Genomic DNA, 21,468 nt, shown 5'->3' with positions numbered 1-21,468 from the left:
TTCTGACTTTTTTTCTCAGAATTCTGACTTTAATCTCAGATTTCTGACTTTTTTCTCAGAATTCTGACTTTAATCTCAGAATTCTAAATTAATTCTGACAGCTAACAAAAATGTTAGTTATCAAGCCATAGCCATGTTTGTTTTAGAGCCTAAACTAGATTGTGTCAAAAAAAAAGAACATAAATGAAATAGCATCACTTTTTACGTGCCCTCTGGCACCTAATTCCGTCATTTTCCCCCAATGTGTTACTGGCCCTCCCAAACAATTCACATCTTTGTCAGTGAAGCTGAGTGGTCCCACATCTCTTCCTTCATGGTGCCCATCTACATTAAGATCCAAAATTCTGAGATTAAAGTCATAGTTCTGAGAAAAAAAGGCAGAATTCTGCTTTTCCCCCCATATTAAATTGAAATAATATCTGAAAATCAGTTAACTTTTTTTTGTTTCTTCAGTGGCCCCAATCCTCTTCCATAAAAACCCAACCCAAATTTGGAATTATCAAAAGTATGAGAGTGTGAGAGTAGAGTAGTGTTTCTAGCTGTAATTTCCGTTTTTTAAGGGACCACAGAACAGAAGAATAACAGCATCACAAAAAAAAAAAAAAAATTAGCTGAGCTACAAAGCCTTTCTTAATACACATGGAGCTGACTTTATTTTCTAAAAATTTTTTTAAATTGAATTGTAAAATACACAAGTCCAATAAATCCTTGTGCTTTTGTCAGCACATGTAGGCTAATCCTAAAAACTTGATTTAGTATGTTGCAAAAACTGATCTAAATAAGTAAATAGTTTTTAAAATAAGTGCGATTGCACTTGATTCAAAAATAAGATGATATGCCAAAGGAATGTGCCTTTTACCTTTATAATTGGATAATTAGATATGTTGTACAATAATATAGTTGTTTTTTAAAAACCTAATTATCTGATTCTATGGGCAAATTGCCAAGTTAAGGGAAAATACATTTTTTTAAGAAAAATTGACATACTAATATAAATACATTTTCAATGTTTCCAGCACAGGGGCCGTAACAGGAGCCAGGGCCTGTTCTGCAGAGGCACTGCCCGTCTAGTACCACCTATAGTAAACTCCTTTTTTATCTATTTAGTTGATGTGGGGGTCTTTTTGATTACAAGTTGATTAAAACATGTTTTACCAATACAAAATACATTGATCTGATGTATTATATCAGATCAATCTGATGACGAAGTATCCACCTTGTTCAAAGGCAGATACTGATGTACCATTTAAACTTTAAACAAAAACTGTCCATTAAGATCATCCATTATGCACCTTGATAAAGATTTAAGCACAACCTGAACAAGTAAAAGAGTTTGTATAAAATTGTTTTTATGTTTTCCAACCAATGCAAGACAATGAAAACACTGCTGTACATAAATCTGTAAATCAAATTATTATAGATATTTGCAAAACACAACATCAATAACAACAACGAAAATATGAAGTACAAAGGCTGTTTTCTGACAGGATCAGTCGTAAGAAAAAAAACAACAAATAATAAAAAACATAAAAAAATGAAACAGCAAAATAAAAAATAAATTTTAAATGCCCTTTACTAAAAGAATAAACCTGTAAACACTCTGTAACGTCTTTGTTTTACTGACTCATATTAGGTTAAAAACATGTGAAGTAAAAAAAAATATGTTCTTTTTTGTTTTCCTTTAATCGAAAATGACCAAATCTCACAGAATCTTGGATCTGTTCCTGTTTTTTCTGTCCCAGTCCAACTCATTATGTGCGTACAGCATCTGGTTTGAGGAACAGCCTGCTGTGCCAGTAGTCTGGGTTGTCAAAGGAAGTGTTGCTGCCGGGCTCCCCAATGCCCGCACACACCTTGATGTATTCCCCGATCCCTGCACACCTGTCACTCTCCTCCCCAGGAACAGCCCTCGCCTTTGGTGGGAGGTTCTCATATTCTGGGAGACCCCACTCGCCAGGCTCTTCTCCAGATCCACTCATCTCTTCATACTCCTCTACCTTACTTTCTACAGCTGGCAGCACATCTGTCCCAGACACAACCCTACAGCTCAGCTCCTCCTGAACTGCGGCTTGTTTTTCAATGTCTTCTTTGACTAAACTCTCCGCTGTTTGGTTTGTTTCTAATCTATTCGTCAAAGCTGTTTTATTACCACCTCTCTCCAATTCTATATCACCTCCTTCTGAAGAGTCAGAGTGCCTTATATCCATATATTCATACTTACAAATCCCTCGGCACACCTCAGTTTTATGATCTTCTGATTTGATCTCCCTTATGTAATTAAGATGTTCCTCCTCCATTGTGTCTATTTGCTTTGCTACAGCTCCTTCACAAGCCTCATGGACTTGATTAGCTTTTGCACCTAAGAGTAGAGCTTCATTTTGTGACTCCATCACGATTGAAGATGTAGGAGGAATGACTCTTTGATGAAGTGGATCTGTAGTGTCATCGTGTAACGAGATGCTGCCGGATGAAGATGGAGGATCACCAGATTCGGTGCTCATCAGTTCATATTCCTGAGAGGGCTTTACTGCTGGGAGAAGCAGATTATTTTTCTTCTTTGAGTTTCTTTTCCCAGAACGAATTATTCTGGACACTGTGAGCCATAAAGACAGAAGAAAAAGTTTGGGTAAGAGGTCTCAATATTGTTTGGTGCAGGAAATGACAAGGAGACAAAAACAATCACAATTACCCCGCTAGATCTCAATAGATTAAAATATCATGAAAAATCATTATTGTATTGAGGCTCATAGAGATTTATAAGTGCCATTAATCATTAACTGATACATTCAACTTGTTTTTGGTTTCGATTATCTTAGGGTTAATAAGAAATAATTTCTCCAGAAAATTCTAATTTTAGATAAGACTCAAAGATTTTAAATATTTCATAATATAGAAATGTTACAACAAAGAATTGCCCTTCCACTGTAGATCATATAACCATAATAGTCGGTTATAAGTCCTTTGCATTAAAAATGAGGAAAGCATAATAGTTCAGGAAATGAAATAACTTTCAATTGCATTATTACACCTTTCTTTACTGATCCTATATGATGTTCTTTCTTAAACAAATAATGATAATATTGGCATTAAATTCATTGTTAGTCAAAGTCATCAAAACACAAAAATACAAAAAAAAAAAAAACAGAATATCACTCAGGGTGCAATGAGTTACAAATCTTATCTGCATTTATTAATTTATTAATAAAGTAATTATCAATTATTCCGTGGAGATGATGTAGATAAAAGGCTATTTTTCTTCTGGGTATACCTTACCTCGTTCTGGTGTTCCAGGTGACCCAGGCAGAACATAGCCATAGTGGTCCAACTCCTCCTCATCTTCCTCTGCCGTCCAGCCCTTGTAAGAGGACGGACTTGAAGCTGTGGAAAGCTTCCTGTGATGACTTACGCCCACATGAGGACTGCTCCTCTCTGAGCCAAGCCTTTTCCGTTGAAAGCTCTCAGTCCGTAAGCCTTCCGGCTCCCTGCCATTACCTCTGACCCCTGACCTCTCAGGCAGCGTTCGTACGGAACTAAGACGAGACCTGTGAGACCACAGCTGAGGCAAAGAAAGCAAAGACTGAATGAATTAATCCAGACACTGTAATGTATGCATTCTCACGTGATCTTCTAACATTGTCTGTTTGGCATTTCTTCAGACTTTATGCTGCTAATCAGATCTTTTCTTCAGACTTTGACTGAATGTACCAGACCAAGGCAGGTTATTGTGCAGTGCATAAAAAAAGAGCAATAAACCAATAGTGTACAAACAAGAAGAGTTAAGTCTAAAAAAGATATATCACAACAGAAAGTCATTACTTTAAGAAATAGGATAAAAAAAAAAATCTTGCATGACCTGAGATAAGCCCTGAAAGTCCTCCCATATTTCTACTTTTATTCATCAAATTTATATTTACTAGATTTTACTGTTTTTTTTTTTGTTTGTTTTTTTACAAATTTGTCAATACTGAAATCAAATGTCAGTTAACCTTTTTCATCTTGGTGTTTTTCTTAAATTCAGTCAAAAAGCCATGGGAACATGTCACTACGCAAAGGTGCAACGCTCTTTCAAACTGATGCGTTTAAAAGCAACCCAATTTGGGTCACATATAAAGTAATTAAAGAGCAGAATAAAGAAGCACAACATATTCAATTGTAAGCATCGCAATATCAATCTTTGCAATATCCCACTGCAAAGGGCTACTTGGGTGGAATATTATTGGTGGGTATTTTATTTTAGGTGCCCTTCACTCACACTCTGCATGCTTTTGATATATTTTTCTAGCTGGGTGGGTTCTAACTGCCCGTGGGAAAAAAGAGGAAAAATAATGTATTGGAAAAAAGATTTAGAAAAATCATCATCAGTGTTTTCATTGCTAAATTCAGCAAAATTATCATAATTCCTTGTTTTTTTTTAAATTGATGGAGCTCTGGAGTTTATTTGGTCCAACTTACCTGTTTATATTTCCTAAAATACACTGTAAAGATGAATACATTGCCTGGTTTCCTATACAAGTAATGTCTGAGTTAAAAGAATCAATCTGTCATTCTGTATGCTCTTGACCATGGCCAAAGGATAGTCTAATGGGCCAAATGGGCCACAGAGAGGCTACACACAGTGTGGGGAAAATGTCTAGGACAGGAAAACATAAGGAATAAAGTTATTTGTGTGGTTTAAAGGGGTCATAGAATGCAAAACAGAGTTTACATTGTCATAGATGAATAACGATAGTTCACTGGGTGAAATAGATGTACAGAGAAGTTCAAACCCAATCTCACAATTCTAAACTTCCACCATAAAACAGGCGAATTCAAACGAAACACCGAATTGACGTCAATTCGGGGATGTTGCCTTATTTGGTTCTGGCCTGTACTTTTGTCACGCCCTGAAATTGACAAATATTAAATGCAGTGTTCCAGGCTGCACAAAGACAAGGGAAAACTTTTACAGTCTTCCTAAGAATCCAAAGACTCAACAGGCATGGATTATTTTTGTGTATCAGAAGATCACTGCAAAGTTTGATGCTCAACTGTTCATTTGCTCTAAGCTTTTTTCTGAAGACAGCTTTCAAAATCTTGGACAGTTCAAAGCAGGATTTGCTAAACTTCTTTTACTGAAACGAGGGGCTGTTCCGACAGTAAGGCCATCACCACCGCAAGCTGTAAGTATGATTCTGTCGCAACGCTGTTGATAGCAATGCTAGCATATCTTTGGTGACCAGATTTGGGTTTCTGAAAAGGACGAGCTCACGAACCGAGCCGTGAGCTGCGGGGCTGGTCCGGGACACCCGGCGGCCGGGGACGGGTCGGGTTTGGACGCTCCGTCACCTGCTGGCTCCCTCCTCCCGTCTGCTGGAGTTCCCGGACCAGGCCCGGAGCTGACGGCTCGGTTCTACTGCACTGTAGTCGACCAAAATCCCGAATGATTTTGAAATTCCCCTCTGGACAGTTTTTTAGGTATGAAAATAGGACATGTCCAGGAAAAGGAGGACGTCTGGTCTCCCTACCATATCAACAATTTTGATGTTTCAGTGAGTGAGTGCTTGTTGCTATGATGCATCTTTGCTCAGCAGCTTCGCTCATTGTAAACCACCAATTAGCGCACAGCTCATCTAAATATTCATGAGTGTACCATAAAACGAAGAAAACTTGTTGTTGCATTCTGGGACTCTTAACCAGGCTTGCATTAGGGCCCATAGAACAGTAAATATTCAATTTTCAGCCCAACTTATGTTACAAACCCTATTCTGAGACCTTAAGGACCAGCACCAAATACCCTATATAATCTTCCTATGACCCCTTTAAATGTTTTAAAACCAATTTCTTTGCATTGCTAAAGGAATAAACTTGGGATTTCTTAGTTTGCCATACCTGGCGAATGCTGTCTATTGGACTTGGGGTCATTGGAAGGTATCCAGTTGGCCCAGCTTGAGATGCGCCACTCTGAAAATCAGAAAATAACCATGTTGTTGACTTATTATCAGTATTTCATTCCTATGTAAGGAATGTGTCTTCCTTACCCTGCAGGAATTTATCCTTGAGCGAGAGAGACTCCACGATGGAGAATGCTGAAGAGGGGGTGTAGTCAAGCCGTCATCCAGTCCATCGTCATCCGGATCTTCCAAATCTGCATCCAGAAGCCCTCGTTCTGACTCTCTTCGATGGATCTCTCCAGGTGGAGTGTCTTCTCCCTCCTTTAGCAGGATAACGGTCGAGGAAACATTTAAAAAATATCAAATTAGATATTTATTGATGTACCAGTAAAAAGCTGTTGAAGAGGAAACCACATTACAACATGCACCTTGATGACAAGATATCTGTGTGGATCTCTTGCCATTCGAGTAAAATCACTCGCTAGCTCTTTAAAGGTTGGCCTCACGTTCTCATCAATCATCCAGCCTAAAACAAAACACAAGAGCAACACATGGTCTGCAGAAGATTCCATTAGTAATCATGTGTTTATTTTCACACTTTCAGGGACTGATGCTCACATTTAACCATGACCATGTAGACATCAATGGTGCAGATGTGAGGCTGGGACAGTCGCTCGCCTTTCTCCAGGAGGCTCGGCACTTCTTGAGGCTGCACAGACATGTATGGCTCCGCCCCGTATGACATCATCTCCCACACTGTCACTCCTTTCCAGGAGAGAAAACATCCCTTTTATTTTCTCTTCCTGAAATTCACAGATAATCAATACCTGCAGGGAGGACTTCCCTCATGGAATAAACTTCCTACCGTAACTCCAAACATCACTCTGATGAGTGTATCTTCGAAACAGGATGCTCTCAAGTGCCATCCACTTTATTGGTGTCTGAATGGTGGGAGAGGAGATGCACATTTCTTAACCAGACAAAGAAAATATTTTTGAAGTGATCTCATATGAACAATCTATAACAACCTTTGTGTCTGTGTAGACATATTTCTTGTCATCCGGGTAAAGGAGATCTGCAACACCGTAGTCCGAGATCTGGACCTGATAGTCATTCTTCAGCAGAATGTTGCGGGCAGCCAGATTCCTGTGGACCATGCAGTGTTCCTCAAGGTAGAACATACCCTGAGACACAAACATGTTTGCTTGGCATTCAATCTAAGAACTTACTTTTATTATTGCACCAACAGGAATTCCAGCTATGCTTACCTTAGCTATCTGAACGCACCAGTTGAGCAGGCGCTGAGGGTCCAGGCTGTTCCTGTGCTGTCTGATGTGCTCCAGTAAGGAGCCACGGGGACTGAGCTGGGTCACCAGTTGGAGACCAGAACCAGGGCAGATTCCCAGCAGCCTTACAATGTAGGGGTGGTCCAGACTGCCTATGGACAGCATATGCTGTCGAATAAGGAAACACATTTGAGATATCAACAATATCAAAAAATAAATAAATAAAAATATTTTATATAATAGTTTAACTATGAGAAAACATTAAGTTCTGTTGATTGTGTTTATTTCATTAAATATTTCTATGTCAATGAGACTCACATCAGTGATCTCAGTGAAGGTTTGTCGACCGGAACCATCCTGGATTGTCTTTATTGCTACAGGGATCTTGACCGTCTCTCCCTCTGGTGTCCAAAAGCCCTTAAAAACACATTGTGTTTTAGAGCAAGGTAGTTCAACCCATAAAAACTGATAACAAGGGAAAAAAAAGAAAATGAACAATACCTTGTGCACAGTACCGAAAACACCGTAACCAAGGAGCTTGATCTTTTTCAGCTCTGACGGCCTCAGAATACGAGCATGAACTTTAGTGCCTTTTTCTCCAGGACCCAGAGGCTCAAAGCTCTGCCAAAAGTACAGCAATTATGTTCAGCTGACTCGAAAGGGCCTTGCAAAAAAAGAGATATTTCCGTTGCACCTTGAGGAATCTCAAATTTGGGGTGGTGGGGTTCATCACAAAGTTTAATGGAGAAAAAAAACTATTGCAAAACTGTAAAGTTAAAGGGAAATAATGCATTATTTTAGTTTTTTTGTTTGTCTTTACAAAAAGGCATGGCAGATGTACACATCACACAAGACATGGGCTGTGTCCGAATGTCCGCCATAACCCCTAAATCCCTCAATCACTATATAGAGCGGGGACTATATAGTGGACTTTATAGTGAACTCAGTCAACCTACCGTTTGGACAGATTATCACTACTTGTAGCTCTCCGTTGGTAACGTGACTCTGCCTCTGACGGTGCCTGCACCATATTTGTTATTTGTCTGGTAGTGACAGCCTATGGCGACAGCAGGTTGCTGTGACAACAAATCTGCTGGTTTAGTGACCATTGATGAACACTAATTTTCAAGGTGCATTGTGGGAAATTTCCAGTCCACTACTTTTTCATCCACTAGATGTTCGGACACTCATTAAAAATGGGGATATCAATATGTAGTAATTAGGGCAGACATTCAAACTCAGCCATGGTCAACCTGAACTAATCATGAATGTCATTAACTGGGAGAATCAATCAGAGAAGTATCTGGGAGGTCACTCATAACGCTACAGGTACTATAGAGGTCCACATCTTAGACAGAAAAATCTCCTTTCACAGGGATCTATTAGTCATGCGCTTTACAAAGGTTGTATTCATGGAAGAGTGGCAAGATTTTGTACAACGGTACAACAATTTAGAACAACGGTAGTGGCAGCATCATGCTATGGGGATGACTTTCTTTCAAGCTGGAGGCTCAACATAAACATACACCCTGAGCTAAAGTGAGATCGTTTATAAAAAAATAAATGAATGTGTTAAATTGGCCTGGCCTGAACTCTACTCTATTATCTGATAAGTTTTTAACAATTGAAAGCTGTTCAACAATGTACTACAGTGTATTTTATGTTGAATTTTTTAGTTACTATGTAAAAAATAAAGTAAGAATGTCTTAAGTGAAGGTGTTCCGAGCCTCACCTCTCCACTCTCCAGGTATCGTCTCATGGCTCTTTTGCGGCGGATGGCGAGGCCTCTGTGGTACAGCACTCCCAGGAAGAACAAAGCGAGGCAGAATATCAAACCAGCTGGAACTGCCAAAGCTATACCTGTGATCTGACCGCTGCAGAGAAACAATCATTAACAAACCCTTTACAGGAATGAAGAGATGCATGAACAGAAACCTAACCAGATCTTTCATCTTTACTGATTAATTCTTTTCCAGGGGAAACATTTAGGAAAATAATTTTAATGAGAATACATAAGCAGTTCCACTCTGTGGAACAGTGTTGTGGAGTGTCTCTTCATTTTAATATTTGCATATTCAGGATTAAAAATAAATGGAGGCTTTTAAACATGATGAGCATCTAATCAAAACAAAGACATCATGGATTAATTTGGTTTATCTGAAACATTGCCCCAAATCTTGAATTTAGAAATTAAGAATATTGAAGACCCTTTGAGGTAAAGACAAGTATTCTCTGACCATGTGGTGTTCTGCACTTTTTCTATGATCCTCTGCTGATCTACTGGCTCGCAGTGACCAAAAAGGTTGACCAGCCAAAACAGGGGTAAGAAACTAATTTAATGGAAACAGGGAACAGTATAAAAATATTAGTAAAGAAGATTAATTTGATTAGTTGTATAATGTCTTTCTGATTATTGATATCTATAGATGATCAATTAAACATAACAAAAGAAATGAAATGACATATAAAACTAAAGTACGTTTTTACTAAATGGTAATGGAGAGAGGTCCAGAGGGCTCTAAATACCAGATGTGTTTTTTAAATTATGGCCACAGGGGCAGCATCTGTAGCAGCATTAGAGAAAAACAATGATAGATTTAATTCATATATCATTTGTGCCTCTAAACAATATTCTGTTCTCCGGTTTTATACCTGTTCAGTCATTGGGGGACTGACACTCCTGTGTGTTAAATGCTTGTCACCTGCTTACTTGTAGGGACATGCTTTCTGCAGCACTGCACTGCAATTTATCTGACCCCAAAACAAGGATGGAAAAAGGAGGATACTGACCACAGGGGCATGGAACACCTTGGCTGCTTCAAGCAGGAAGAAACTTCATTTATAGCAGGGGTCACCATCCTTTTTAAGGCTGAGGGCTATTTCATTGGTACTGAGTCATAGGAAGTGCTACCAATGCTGACCTATGAACTGGAGGGCTCAGCATTCATCTAAACTTCATTCATAGTAAACAGATTTTTATTGCTTCCTTTTATTTCTAATTTTATTTTATGTACTGTCATTTTAAAATAGCATAAATGCTTAAAAAAAAGGATTAAAAAAGAAGCGCAACATATTAAAATTTTATTTCAAACTGAGTTGTTCTATTTTTAGAAGGCTGAGGCCCCCCCATGTGGCCCTAGAGGGCCCCAAGCAACAAGTTCACTGTTGTCATAATGGAGAATCCCACACATCCCAGAGTGGGGTTCTATACCCACCAGCAGGGGGAAACACTCACCTACTAACAGACATTACCGCTGTCTCTAAACAGTCGTTTAATCCTGGACCGAGGCATCTGAAGCACAAAATCAAAATCTTTCTCTTAAATTAAGTACATACTGTAAAAAATGCACTTTAATACATGAATGAAATAAAACACATTCCCACAGTTATGTTTAAATCTCAGCCTCACCCATGTGTGCAGTTAAAGTGACATGGTTTACATTGGCCATCTTTGTTGGGGTATTTGTAAATCTGTCCTCCGTGTCCATCATTTATTCCAGAGGGACAAGAGGACATGCAGAAAGGGCCATCTTGAAGGTTTTTGCAAACCACACATTCATTTGCGCCCTTCAGGAAAAAAAATAGAAGAAAAAAAGAAGAGTTAAATGAATCATGGTAAAAAAAAAAAATAACTAAAAGGATAAAACCAGCTGTAGAGGTATTTGTTATCGAAAAGGCTAAACATGAGAACAAATCAAATAATTTATGATTGGATACATATTTAAGGTAAACAGCAGATTAGTTGATAGAGGTAAACAAAATATATTTTTCCTATGCAGTGACTTTAAAGCCTGTTGGACTAAATCTAAACAAATATGCCATGCAAACACTAACCAAAGGAACATATTTGGAAAATGGAAAACATTAGGCTGCCGTACACAGGTGCCACCATCAGTAGGCAATGCAGGTGAAGTGTCTTGCCCAATAATACAACGACACTGAAAGCCGGAGCTTGAACTGACAAGATTATTTACAATATATTAGATTAAAATGCAGATTACCGCTCCTGTGCAGCTGATTTTTCCCCGCTGAGGTTTGCACTCCGGATGACAAGCAACACATTCTCCATCAGATCTTGCAAATTCCCTTGTGGTTCTGCATACATAATAGCATAAGGACAAGTGTACCTTCATTAAAGGTGCACATCTGTAGCAAGAATCCTCTGGAATATCATCTAAAAACTGCTGACCCAGATAAAAAGTTACAGCTTCCCACACATGTCCCTTGGCGGCTGTAGTTCCTACAGGTGACACACTGGTCAGGACCGGGGCCCCAGCAGCCTGCGTCTGAACACAGAGGATCGCACACATGTCCTTCTGCAACTGCACACAAAAGCAGGACAGATCGCTTTATACCTGTCGGCTGAGAGTTCAATTCCTTATTTGTTTTTTCTTCTAAAGGCTAAATGTGACTACTGTAACATGTAATATTCAGTTGCTCATAAACACAGTGTTAAAGTTTCAGGTTTCTGAGACCATGAAGCAACATTTAAGACTATTTCCACTATAAAGGTGTCATATATCCTATATAATCAGAATGAAAAAAAATTCCAAAACTGCTAAAATAAAATTAAAGCTTTAAAAAAAATTTGACATATTCTCTGAGTGCTTTCATTCCTCTTTAGTTGGGGTGTTTTATTAAGTCACCTCTTAATTTTAGTCATTTTTAGCTTCTGTGCTTTCCAATCTTTCAAGACTGTCCTCCCCCATACAGATATTTTTTGTTAGACATTTCTGAACTTTATCTCGATTATTTCAAAAAAGGTGAACCTTTATATGCATACTGCGTGTAGATGGATGCCTCAGCACACATGGATGCTGCACATTATTTTTAAGTTTGATAGCAGTCATCTGACATTTTTAGTTGAAGACTAATTAGTACAGTATTTAGAACTGTTCACATTTTAGTACCCGTATTTAAATTTTCACATTCAAGTGTCACTTTTGACATTAAAAGTGTCAAAGGTCTGCTGTTGATTTATTATGATGTTGAGTTTTTTAAAAACACTCCTATTCTAATAATGCTATGCACCCTAATTCATAGCTAAAAGCAACTTTCTTTGTGGTTAAACATGAGTTTTATTTCATTATGAGAAAAAAGAGAATCTCGCCTCACCACACTCTGCAAGGGGCTTGTTGTTGTTGAGGTTGTTGACTCGAACTCTGCCGCCTCTGAACAGCTGCGTCCAGTTCACAGTGTGCAGATAACAGAGGTTGGCATTCTGACTGATGTACACGCTGCCATCATTGATATACCGGAGAGAGCGCAGTCCCAGGGATGTTAGAGAGGGGATATGCATCACCATCAGAGAGAATCGCCTATTTTGGAGGGGGGCATTAAAGGATAGATTATATAAACATTAAAAAGGAAAAGAGTTGGAAAGTTTTCAGCTCTTCTGTGTTTCATGTTTGTTTGAGTTTGGACTAAAATCTGTTCGATTTGGTTTTACACAGATTAGTTGTTTTTTTTAAACAGGAAAAATCAAAAACATGTACCAAGAGCTGCGCAATTAATCTTTATGCATTTTAATTTAACAAAGTGCTTCATAGACTTTTAAATCTGTGAATATATTCTAATTACTGTCCAGCTGCACAATTTTATCTTGTTAAAACACTTAAAAGTGCTGTATTTTATTTTTTTTATTTTTAACTATTTTCATTATTATATTATTCTTATACACTTTTGTGTGACCCTTTTTTTTTCTATAATCCTTTTGAGGCTTTAAACATCAGAATTTCCCTATTGTGGGACAATAAATGGATTTTCTATTCTATTCTATTAATTTACTTCCCTAAATCATTCTTACTTGTACAGTGACCTTCCTTGAATAGTTCTGAGGCTTGAAAAAACTGAGAGGTCCTTCAGCTCTTTAGGCCACGACTGGATGTTGAGAATATCTGAAAACATCACAATACAAATTAAAAAATATGCATTGCTTGCCTAGTGAAAATATTTAAAATCAGAACTTACATGTCCTAACTTATATCATTTTTGGACAACCTACTGCACCATAAATCCTAGCAAATCCTAGTAATCAATAGTAATTGTAAAAGCTGATTTTTTTAACCTGCTGTTTGTCATTTCTTTTAACATGAACTCAAACATTCAGATAAGGTAATATAAAATATTCCATTTGTTACTTTTAGCAAATTATCTTTCCTTGTTATTGCTCATGTTATCCTAAAGAAACTGATGAGATGATAAGAAACCACTATTTTTTAACATGTTTTTCGTTTCGGTAAATTCTAACGATTTCCCTTCAGAGGTCCAACATTTCATTTGTTTATAAAACAATTCCTGCCACGACGGTGAGACCCAGTTTGTCTAAATTAGGTCCGAATTATATTTGGTTAAAAAATCACTTCTCAGCAGATACCTTTCATATAACAAATGATCATAGATTAAATTCTGAATGATACCATGCAGAGCATGGCATGTGTGAATTGCATATAGAAATAGACACAATGGTTTAGTATACACATATATACATATATGCCACACCTGTTATTTCTCTCACGGTGCGGAAAACCTCCAACTTTTTGGCATCTAATGGTGGGATATTTTTAAAGTCATCTCTGGAAAGAACAGACAAACATAACATGAACATCCTCTGAGTCTCTTTTAAGCCTGGAGATCCTTCAGCAAAAGTAAAGTTACCCAAGAATTCCTGTAACCAGGAAGTGGAGGCTGCCTTGGATCTTGGTGCAGTTAATGAAGCTGTCAATGTTGGTAGAATCCACCGTTTGTCTTTGCTCAGCACCGGTGCCTTCACACACTGCAGGGATGATTATGATTTAACCCCTCATTAGCCCTGATTACAGAATCTCTGGATTCTGTTTAAAAAATGCTTTAGCGCTGACCTTTTGGGCAGAGTCCACTGCAAAGCTCACACTGCCTCTGTCCCTCTCTCTCCACCTCCTTCTTGTTTGGAGGACAGACACTCACACAGGAACTACCGTCCACCACAAAATGCGCTAATGACAGAAGATGAGAAACATGAAGGAGTAGGATGTAAGAAGCCAATCAAGAACATGAGAGATTAAACCAGTGTATTATTTACTTAAACATTTTGCAAATTACTTACTGGGACACTGAGATACGCAAATTGATCCATATTGGTACTTTGCATTGGGATTTGTCTCCATTTGGAAAGTCTGTTTGTTGTAAATGACGTCCTTGGGACACTGAGGCACACAGGCTCCTGAATCATTGAAATGGCGACAAGCCTGAATGGGTTCACACACAAGCAGAAACATACATTTGACCTATTTGCACAGGCAATTGTTTACCTTTCCCGAACACCTGTTTTGGGTGAAATGTCAATGCAAGCAAATAATATCAATTTATTCTTATTTCACTGTATAACTAAAGAATCTAACAAATAACGACAGTGGTTCTGAAATTCATAAAGGATTTTTATGAAATACATAAAAGAGATCACAGTAAAATGATAAAGTCTCACAGAAAGTGTGTAATTTTAACAAAAGTTACAGCTTCAAGCAGTGTTCAGTGCTTGAACAGCTCCAAAACAGATTCAGGATACTCTCAAGTGATAATTAAATGGCCTTTCCATGTGCCATCTAATGAAAAAGTATTCTCTTATTTTCTTTCACAGCTCTGTATGTGAAAGAAAATAGACACAGCTACATTCTTTGCTGGGGCTGTTTTACGATCTTTGCAGTTTCATTCAACCAGGTCAGGTCATAAGGTATATATATATTCTTGCTGGTGCTAAAGGGGTGCTCTGGTTGGGAACTCCTGACTCCTGAAGCTGATGATCATATTCTTTATATTGCAAATTGTTTTCTCTGCACCAGTTGACTCTTTGATTGAACTCCACCTTATATGTTAGAAATTTTCATGAAGGCATTCATGTACTTCAGTATCTTCCATGGTGGGGAGTGGCGGCTTGTTAGGGCATTGTGCTTGGAATCCAGAGGTTCTGAGTTCAAGCCCCACTCCCAAAGTCTGCCACTCTGGCTCCCTGAGCAAGACCCTTAATCCAACACTGCTCTCCGGGCACCGCACAATGGCAGCCCACTGCTCCCCAAGGGGATGGATTTAAGGCAGAGAGTGAATTTCATTGCTCTGCACTTGTGACCGTGTAATGACATTAAAAGCTGGAAAGAATAAAAAACTGAACAGCTGACATAACCTTGAGAGAGTCATGTACTCAGTAAAGTTAGGATGTTCCAGATCTACTGAGACATGGTGGCGTCTTCCAAAAGAAACAAGATTTTGATTTTGCTGAAAGCTAGTCTGCAAAAAGGAAGGAAGGATCTGTGGATGTGCTACTTGGTGTAACTGGAAAGCAAAAGTCATTGAACAAGCTCTCTCTGTGCAATGGATCCTGTAAAGAGAGGGAGACTTACTCAACAGTTATCTTACTTGTTTTACAATCCTTCTGTCTCTAACCATTAGCAAGGACAAAGCCGACCCTCCTAATGAATATATCAACCAGCTTCCTCTCAGCTGCAAATAAGCTGCTGTACCAACACATGCCAAAAAACATTCCCGATGCTACCAAAGAGTCACCGAAGGTCTTTAAACTCCAGACAATCTCAGTATCCTCAGCACATAGAGGGTGTTCTGCTAAAACCAGAAGGATTCATAGCTCTGTGTGTGCACCCCCCACCCCCCCGTGCTGCAGAGCAGCTTGTCAAACACCTTCTGCAGCTGTGGTACTTTTCCCAACTTCAAACTGATGTTTAAGATGCATCCCATGATGCTAGAATGCTGATCTAAGTAGCATTTCAGGAAGCTAGAGCTCAATCAACCATACCTGCCACTTTCCTAATGATCTTTTGCAGCAAGGGGTAGGGCTAAGGTGTCTATGCTATGGGATCTTCTCATATGGAGCAGTTGGTTGAATGCTGAGAAACCAGAGGTGTACATTTTTGGCAAGAAAAGCAGATGTCAAAGATTAGGGAGCCTTTAAGGTTTGAGAGTGCAAGGATGGCTGGTCAAACTCAAGGAAATACTTATTCTCCCTAAGTGATGTCAATGATGTTGTTCTGCTGCAACCGGTCCATTTGGTTGTAGCTGTACTTTCCCCTATTTTTATTATTTTTCTTTGGTTCTTTCTGTACAGATCTCAGTTCTTCCTTTTCTCCTGACTTCAAGGACTTCCTCGTTTCTTTAAGTAATATTTTTATTGGGGGTTTCAGATTCCAGGGCTTGATGATGGAGAAATACCTTACTTTTATGAGGGGCACAGTGTTGCTGATAAAGAAGTTGATTGTCAATAATGTGTTCTGTTACTCTCTTGATGTTTAATCCATTAAGTATAACAGAGTTCTTTTTAAGCAGTGTAGTAGGAACAGTCCATGCAAGCTGCATCAGCCTCATCGTACCAATTTCTCTCTATACTTGTCACACTTGGTGAATCTGAGATTTTTGGCATACATTTCTTTATTGTCCAGTTGAATATGGTTTTTATCACAATATGTCAGACATTACCCCCCAAACACCAGACGTGATTTAGACATTGGTTTTTAGGCTAAATCTGGTGAATTCTTCTTAGTCTTGAATTAGTCCAGAAATATATTTATATATTTTAATTTGGCTGTGTTTGGTCGGTCTGATTTTGTCCCACTTCAGCCCAATAACAAACATTGGAAATGAAGGCTTATTGCTTTTCACTTTTCAACCAAATGTAGACATTGTTTGAATGTAAACTATGTTGTCAATTCTTGCTTGGTGGGTATGTCCTCCTTGGAGCAGATGTGGTGGAAAATAAACCTGGGACACTCTAGAAATCCATTAATGCTATATAAGATGTGAGGTTTACCTGGCTCCTAAAATTAATTTCCTCTTTAGATGCTTCACAGGTGATTATGGTTTGGGTAAAAGTAGATGTCACATATTTGCAATTATAAGAACTAGACAAGGATTAGGTGTGCTGTTAACAAGAAATTAACAACTGTATGAAGAATTTAAATGCTATGATAAAAAAGTATATTTTAAAGATAACTTATTTGTATTAAAATGCATGCTTTTAAATGAAGAAGACAAGAAAACTATTAAAAGTAGCTGCCTCCTCTTGTTAATCATGGAATAACTCTTATTGCTGCAAGGTCTAAAGAATCAAACGTTCTAACCTGAAAAGCAAGCTATGTTATGCAGCGAGGAAGACGAGGATCAAGCAAACCACTAAGTCCAGTTCCAGTTCTAAATGGATAAAGACATAATAGGAAATGGATTTAGGGTATGCTTATCTGGCACAGTGAATAGCACACACGTCGCATGTATGGAGGCCTTAGTCCTCAATGCGGCCAACCAGGGTTTAAATCTGTGGTCCTTTGCCGCATGTCTCTCCCCTGCTCTCATACCCTCTTTCCTATCAGCCTACTATCCAAAAAAAATGAGCCACTAGTGTAAAAACCCAAGACAAAAAAGAAGAAATGGTTTTAGCAGAGATGCACCAATTCATTTTTTTCCCCAATACACATGCTGAGCATATTGGCTGATATCTGATAACGATCTGACACAACTGTTGAATGAATTGATCGTATAGCTGTAAATCATCACTAGTTGCTGTGCATGCTCTGCATGATGATGTAATCAGCGTTGCAATCTTTGCATTAAAATGACTAGATTGCTGTTACTGTATGTTGGGTCGCTGTCATCCTATATCCAATACAGCTAATTAGTCAATATTAGAGCCGATATATGATTCAAGAATCTGATCCGTTTTAGTGTTCCAGTCAAAGTTCAGACTTAAATCTAATCTAAATGCATTGGTGTGACCTTAAATATCTTTGATAACCAAGCAGCTGAATTAAAACAACTCTGCAAAGAAGAGTGGCCAGTGGCCAGTTTCCTGTTGGTAATGCCAGGTGTCGCGAAAGCTGCCAGAGTCACTAAGTTATGAGGTTTGGGAGGCAGTTAGTTTTTCATTTTGAGCTGGTTGGTCTGGAAAGCTTTTTCCCTTTTTTGAATTAAATTTAAAACACAATTTGAAAACTCAGTTTTACATTTACTCAAGTGACTTTGTCTGATATTGAAAATTGTTATGACCCCGCCTCTCGCCAATTGACTGCTGGAAATAGGCACCAGCACCCCTCGCGACCCCACTCGGGACAAGCGTGTTAGATAATGGATGGATGGATGAAAATTGTTATGGTAATCTTAGAAAAAAATGTGAGTGGGGAAAAAAAAAGAAGAAAATCAGAAGAAACCAATAATGGTGAAGTATATTTCTACAGCACTGTTATGGTTTGTTGATGTTTTTTCATCTTTTAAAACTGTCTGAATAGTCAAGCTGTTGTTAAGTAGTCACAGCAACAAACTTACAAAACAATCCTCATCCAGAGGGCCTTTGCATCCTGCTGCACACTCTATGTGGCAGCAGTCCCTAGGACTTTTCCCAAAGCAGCGTCCATTGCACTGTGGAGCGCACACCATCTTTGTCACTGAGGAAACAAATGGCAGGAAGTTTACAACAGAGGTCAGGAATGTCTGCTTGTCTTAGTGTGGATATCGTTTACTCCATCTCCAGGAAGAGAACTATTTAATTATTTCAAAGAAATAGAGGAAAAGAATTTTAATAGAGTGAGATAGACTTACAGATCTGACACTGGTCCTTGTTTGGTCCCCAGCAGTAGTCACCACAAGATTTGTGACATGGACCTGATTGAAAACAGACAATAAAAATTTCGTCAAACAGTTGCAACAAAAAGAAACAACATAAAGAGCATTGGCTACAGTTTGCAAAACGTACCTCTTTCACCATTATAGTGGATGTCAATAGGAGCGCTGCTGTCCCGAACTATATCCCGCCAATAGATCCAGGGGCCATAACTCAGGTATTTGTTGTTAATAATCTGCACGCCACCCTCCAGAATCTCTTTAAAAGGACATATTGGAGAAAAAAAAACAAAAAAAAACGTTGCTTTTTATGCAGGAAATTTCTGCATGTTTATTTAATGCTGAAAGCTCATACTTAATATGAATCTGATTGATTTCACTTCAGATAAAACATTTTCTCTTAAACTGCAATATTTCCCTGATAATCTGATATAGTCCAATAACCTGTCAGATTAAGGAGTCCAAGCTGTCGCAGGCCGTTGGAACCTTCTTTGGGGTAATTGAATAAAACCGAAAGTGCAAAGCGTCTTTCATACAGACTGTTTCCTCTGATCACCCTTAGTCGCCCCAATGGAATCTCCTGAAAATGGTTCATAGCGATGAGGACGTAACCGGTCACCTCACGGATTGTCTGGCAAGTAAGAAAAAAAACAATGGCCAGTAAATCTACTGGTTTGTGTTTACTGTTGTGGTTCAATATAGAAAGTCATTTGATCAAAGTTGTAACACCAAAGCGGGTCTGTGTTTACCTTGAGGAAGGAGAAGTCCCAGTTACTCTCAATATTGGTGATCTCCAGGTTCCCCATGATGATCTCACAGCCGCTGTAGCGGCCCTTGATCAGGTTGTATTGATTCTCCTGAGACCCGGAGGAGCTCAGACCATTCTGCGTACCAGGACACACCTCTGGCAGAGAGGAGGAAAATTTCTTAAACTGACTAAAAAACAAATCACATTGTCTTACATAGGGCTTTGTTGACTAGAAATGAACTTTTTCATCAAATAATTAGCAGGTAATTTGTTTCCAACTGATACTACAATCATCAAAATAGTTCATTTTTGCTCAGTGTTTCGCAGCAGAGTAGATTTCTCCTTTATTTTTTCCATATTGTGTCTTATCACCAATACACGTCATCATATTTCTGTGATGTAGTTGACAGGAACGGAGAAAACACTTTCTAGAACCATATTTTTCGGCTGTTGGTGATGTGTTTTCAAAAGCTTTACAGGCTGAAGTTTTTGTGTATTCTTTTCAAGATAGTATTAACTCAGTCACACTGGATGGAATTGGCTGTGAACAAAAATAAGCAAAGTTTTATCACACATCCTTAATGGAACTGAGGTTCTGATCCTGACTCGGCTAATTTTAGAACATGAATAAGATCTATTCAAAATCACAACTATTGAAGTCTTTTTCACATCTCTCAGCCTCTTAAAAATCTTCTTCCAGTGTTGGCTGCATGTAGCTCAATCCAAGGGCAGTTCTAGACCAATTTTACCAGGGGGGCAGGGTGGGGCCAATTTATTTATTTTTTTCATGGAGGCATCGAGCAAAAGTAAAAAAAACAAAACAGGATCATAGTTCATCTTTTAATATATCAAAAGGGGTAAAAAGACGCGGACAGCTCTGGAGAGCCTTGTAGTTGATGAAAATTCCCTTACTATTTCAATACAGCTAAATATAAAAATGCAATACCTTATTTTTTAATGTAAATTATGAAACATATGTTTGTCCAATTGCCAGTTACAATAGATTTACCAACCTATATCATCATATTAAATTGATTTGGTATCATGTCTTCAGTAAAGGTACCATAACAGGAACTAGGACCGGTTCACCACTGGCATTGGCCCATGTTGGCCCCTGTCTTGGACCGCCCATGACTCAGTCTACTGTATCTTTCTATTAGTTGTCACCAGTTTCCCAGCTGCTACTGAAGAAAAGCCTTCACAGAGGTTAGGTTAAGTTCTACGTATAATCTGCCTAAACTATGAAAAGATTCAGGAGATATATGTACATTTGCTAGATATGTAACAGTGGAGGATTCATATTACTTAATTTCTGAAATGATAGTAATAGAATTTAAACTAATTAAGCCGTTTATAGCTGCTCAAATTGTGAGCTTAAGTCCTGTTTGCAGCATCGTTTCTGTGGTATGCTTTAAGGTTTTTTTCTGTTACTGATGCTGTAGGGAGACACTGAGTTTGATCTGAAGCAAACAGGCAGCCTGCAACTCGGGTGCAGGGAGCAGTCCAGGCCTGGGGGCAACGAAGAGAGGACCGACTGGTCAAGGCTTTTTTTCTCGGACAAAGCTCTTCATTGTGCCAAAGCTATAAAAGTGGACACTGTGTCTCAGTGAGCGAAGAGTGATGCTCTGACAGATAGAGCTTCTGTGTCTGTGAGTGCGCGTCTGCAGGGAAAGTGTTGCTGAGATCATACCAAGAGACAATGGCCCATGTGTGAGTAAGATGCTCTGGTGGAGGAACGGAAATATCATAAACGGAAAGAGACATGCACCACCGCCTAACGAGTGACTAAAACTGTATGTGTTGCTGGCTCATTTTGTACAAAGATTAGACACCTGCAGCAGGGAACAGGTCATGAGTCATATTTCCTGTTTTTATTTTGTACTCGTAGGTAGGAGCAAGACTATTCAAGCCGCAGTGACATGAAACTCCAAAGTTTCATGTCAAAGATGCTCATTTTAACCATACATACATACAT

At 38.6% G+C, this 21,468-nt stretch overlaps 1 protein-coding gene across 1 annotated transcript in view; it reads right to left on the bottom strand.

Moving 5' to 3' along the window:
* Window positions 1-1,445: 1,445 nt before the first annotated feature.
* Window positions 1,446-21,468, bottom strand: part of LOC107092166 (receptor tyrosine-protein kinase erbB-3-like) — a 22,387-nt gene continuing 2,364 nt past the window's right edge. Inside the window, exons 2-28 of the mRNA XM_015386488.1 lie at window positions 19,495-19,649; window positions 19,190-19,376; window positions 18,879-19,004; window positions 18,725-18,787; window positions 18,452-18,570; window positions 14,241-14,382; window positions 14,017-14,130; window positions 13,814-13,931; window positions 13,658-13,731; window positions 12,963-13,053; window positions 12,272-12,474; window positions 11,346-11,478; window positions 11,158-11,251; window positions 10,566-10,723; window positions 10,392-10,448; window positions 8,889-9,030; window positions 7,658-7,777; window positions 7,475-7,573; window positions 7,139-7,324; window positions 6,899-7,054; window positions 6,736-6,811; window positions 6,489-6,635; window positions 6,299-6,396; window positions 6,018-6,191; window positions 5,869-5,940; window positions 3,274-3,556; window positions 1,446-2,593 (exon numbers count right to left, since the gene is read on the bottom strand). Coding sequence (XP_015241974.1) covers window positions 1,752-2,593; window positions 3,274-3,556; window positions 5,869-5,940; window positions 6,018-6,191; window positions 6,299-6,396; window positions 6,489-6,635; window positions 6,736-6,811; window positions 6,899-7,054; window positions 7,139-7,324; window positions 7,475-7,573; window positions 7,658-7,777; window positions 8,889-9,030; window positions 10,392-10,448; window positions 10,566-10,723; window positions 11,158-11,251; window positions 11,346-11,478; window positions 12,272-12,474; window positions 12,963-13,053; window positions 13,658-13,731; window positions 13,814-13,931; window positions 14,017-14,130; window positions 14,241-14,382; window positions 18,452-18,570; window positions 18,725-18,787; window positions 18,879-19,004; window positions 19,190-19,376; window positions 19,495-19,649 — 4,229 coding nt within the window. The 3' untranslated portion in view covers window positions 1,446-1,751. The remainder of the gene's footprint in view (window positions 2,594-3,273; window positions 3,557-5,868; window positions 5,941-6,017; window positions 6,192-6,298; window positions 6,397-6,488; window positions 6,636-6,735; window positions 6,812-6,898; window positions 7,055-7,138; window positions 7,325-7,474; window positions 7,574-7,657; window positions 7,778-8,888; window positions 9,031-10,391; window positions 10,449-10,565; window positions 10,724-11,157; window positions 11,252-11,345; window positions 11,479-12,271; window positions 12,475-12,962; window positions 13,054-13,657; window positions 13,732-13,813; window positions 13,932-14,016; window positions 14,131-14,240; window positions 14,383-18,451; window positions 18,571-18,724; window positions 18,788-18,878; window positions 19,005-19,189; window positions 19,377-19,494; window positions 19,650-21,468) is intronic.

This window comes from Cyprinodon variegatus, unplaced genomic scaffold, assembly GCF_000732505.1.
Source record: "Cyprinodon variegatus isolate N-32 unplaced genomic scaffold, C_variegatus-1.0 Scaffold16, whole genome shotgun sequence".
Lineage (NCBI taxonomy): Eukaryota > Metazoa > Chordata > Actinopteri > Cyprinodontiformes > Cyprinodontidae > Cyprinodon > Cyprinodon variegatus.
The sequence above is the reverse complement of the archived record's forward strand: the minus strand, read 5'-3'. Positions and strand labels throughout refer to the sequence as shown.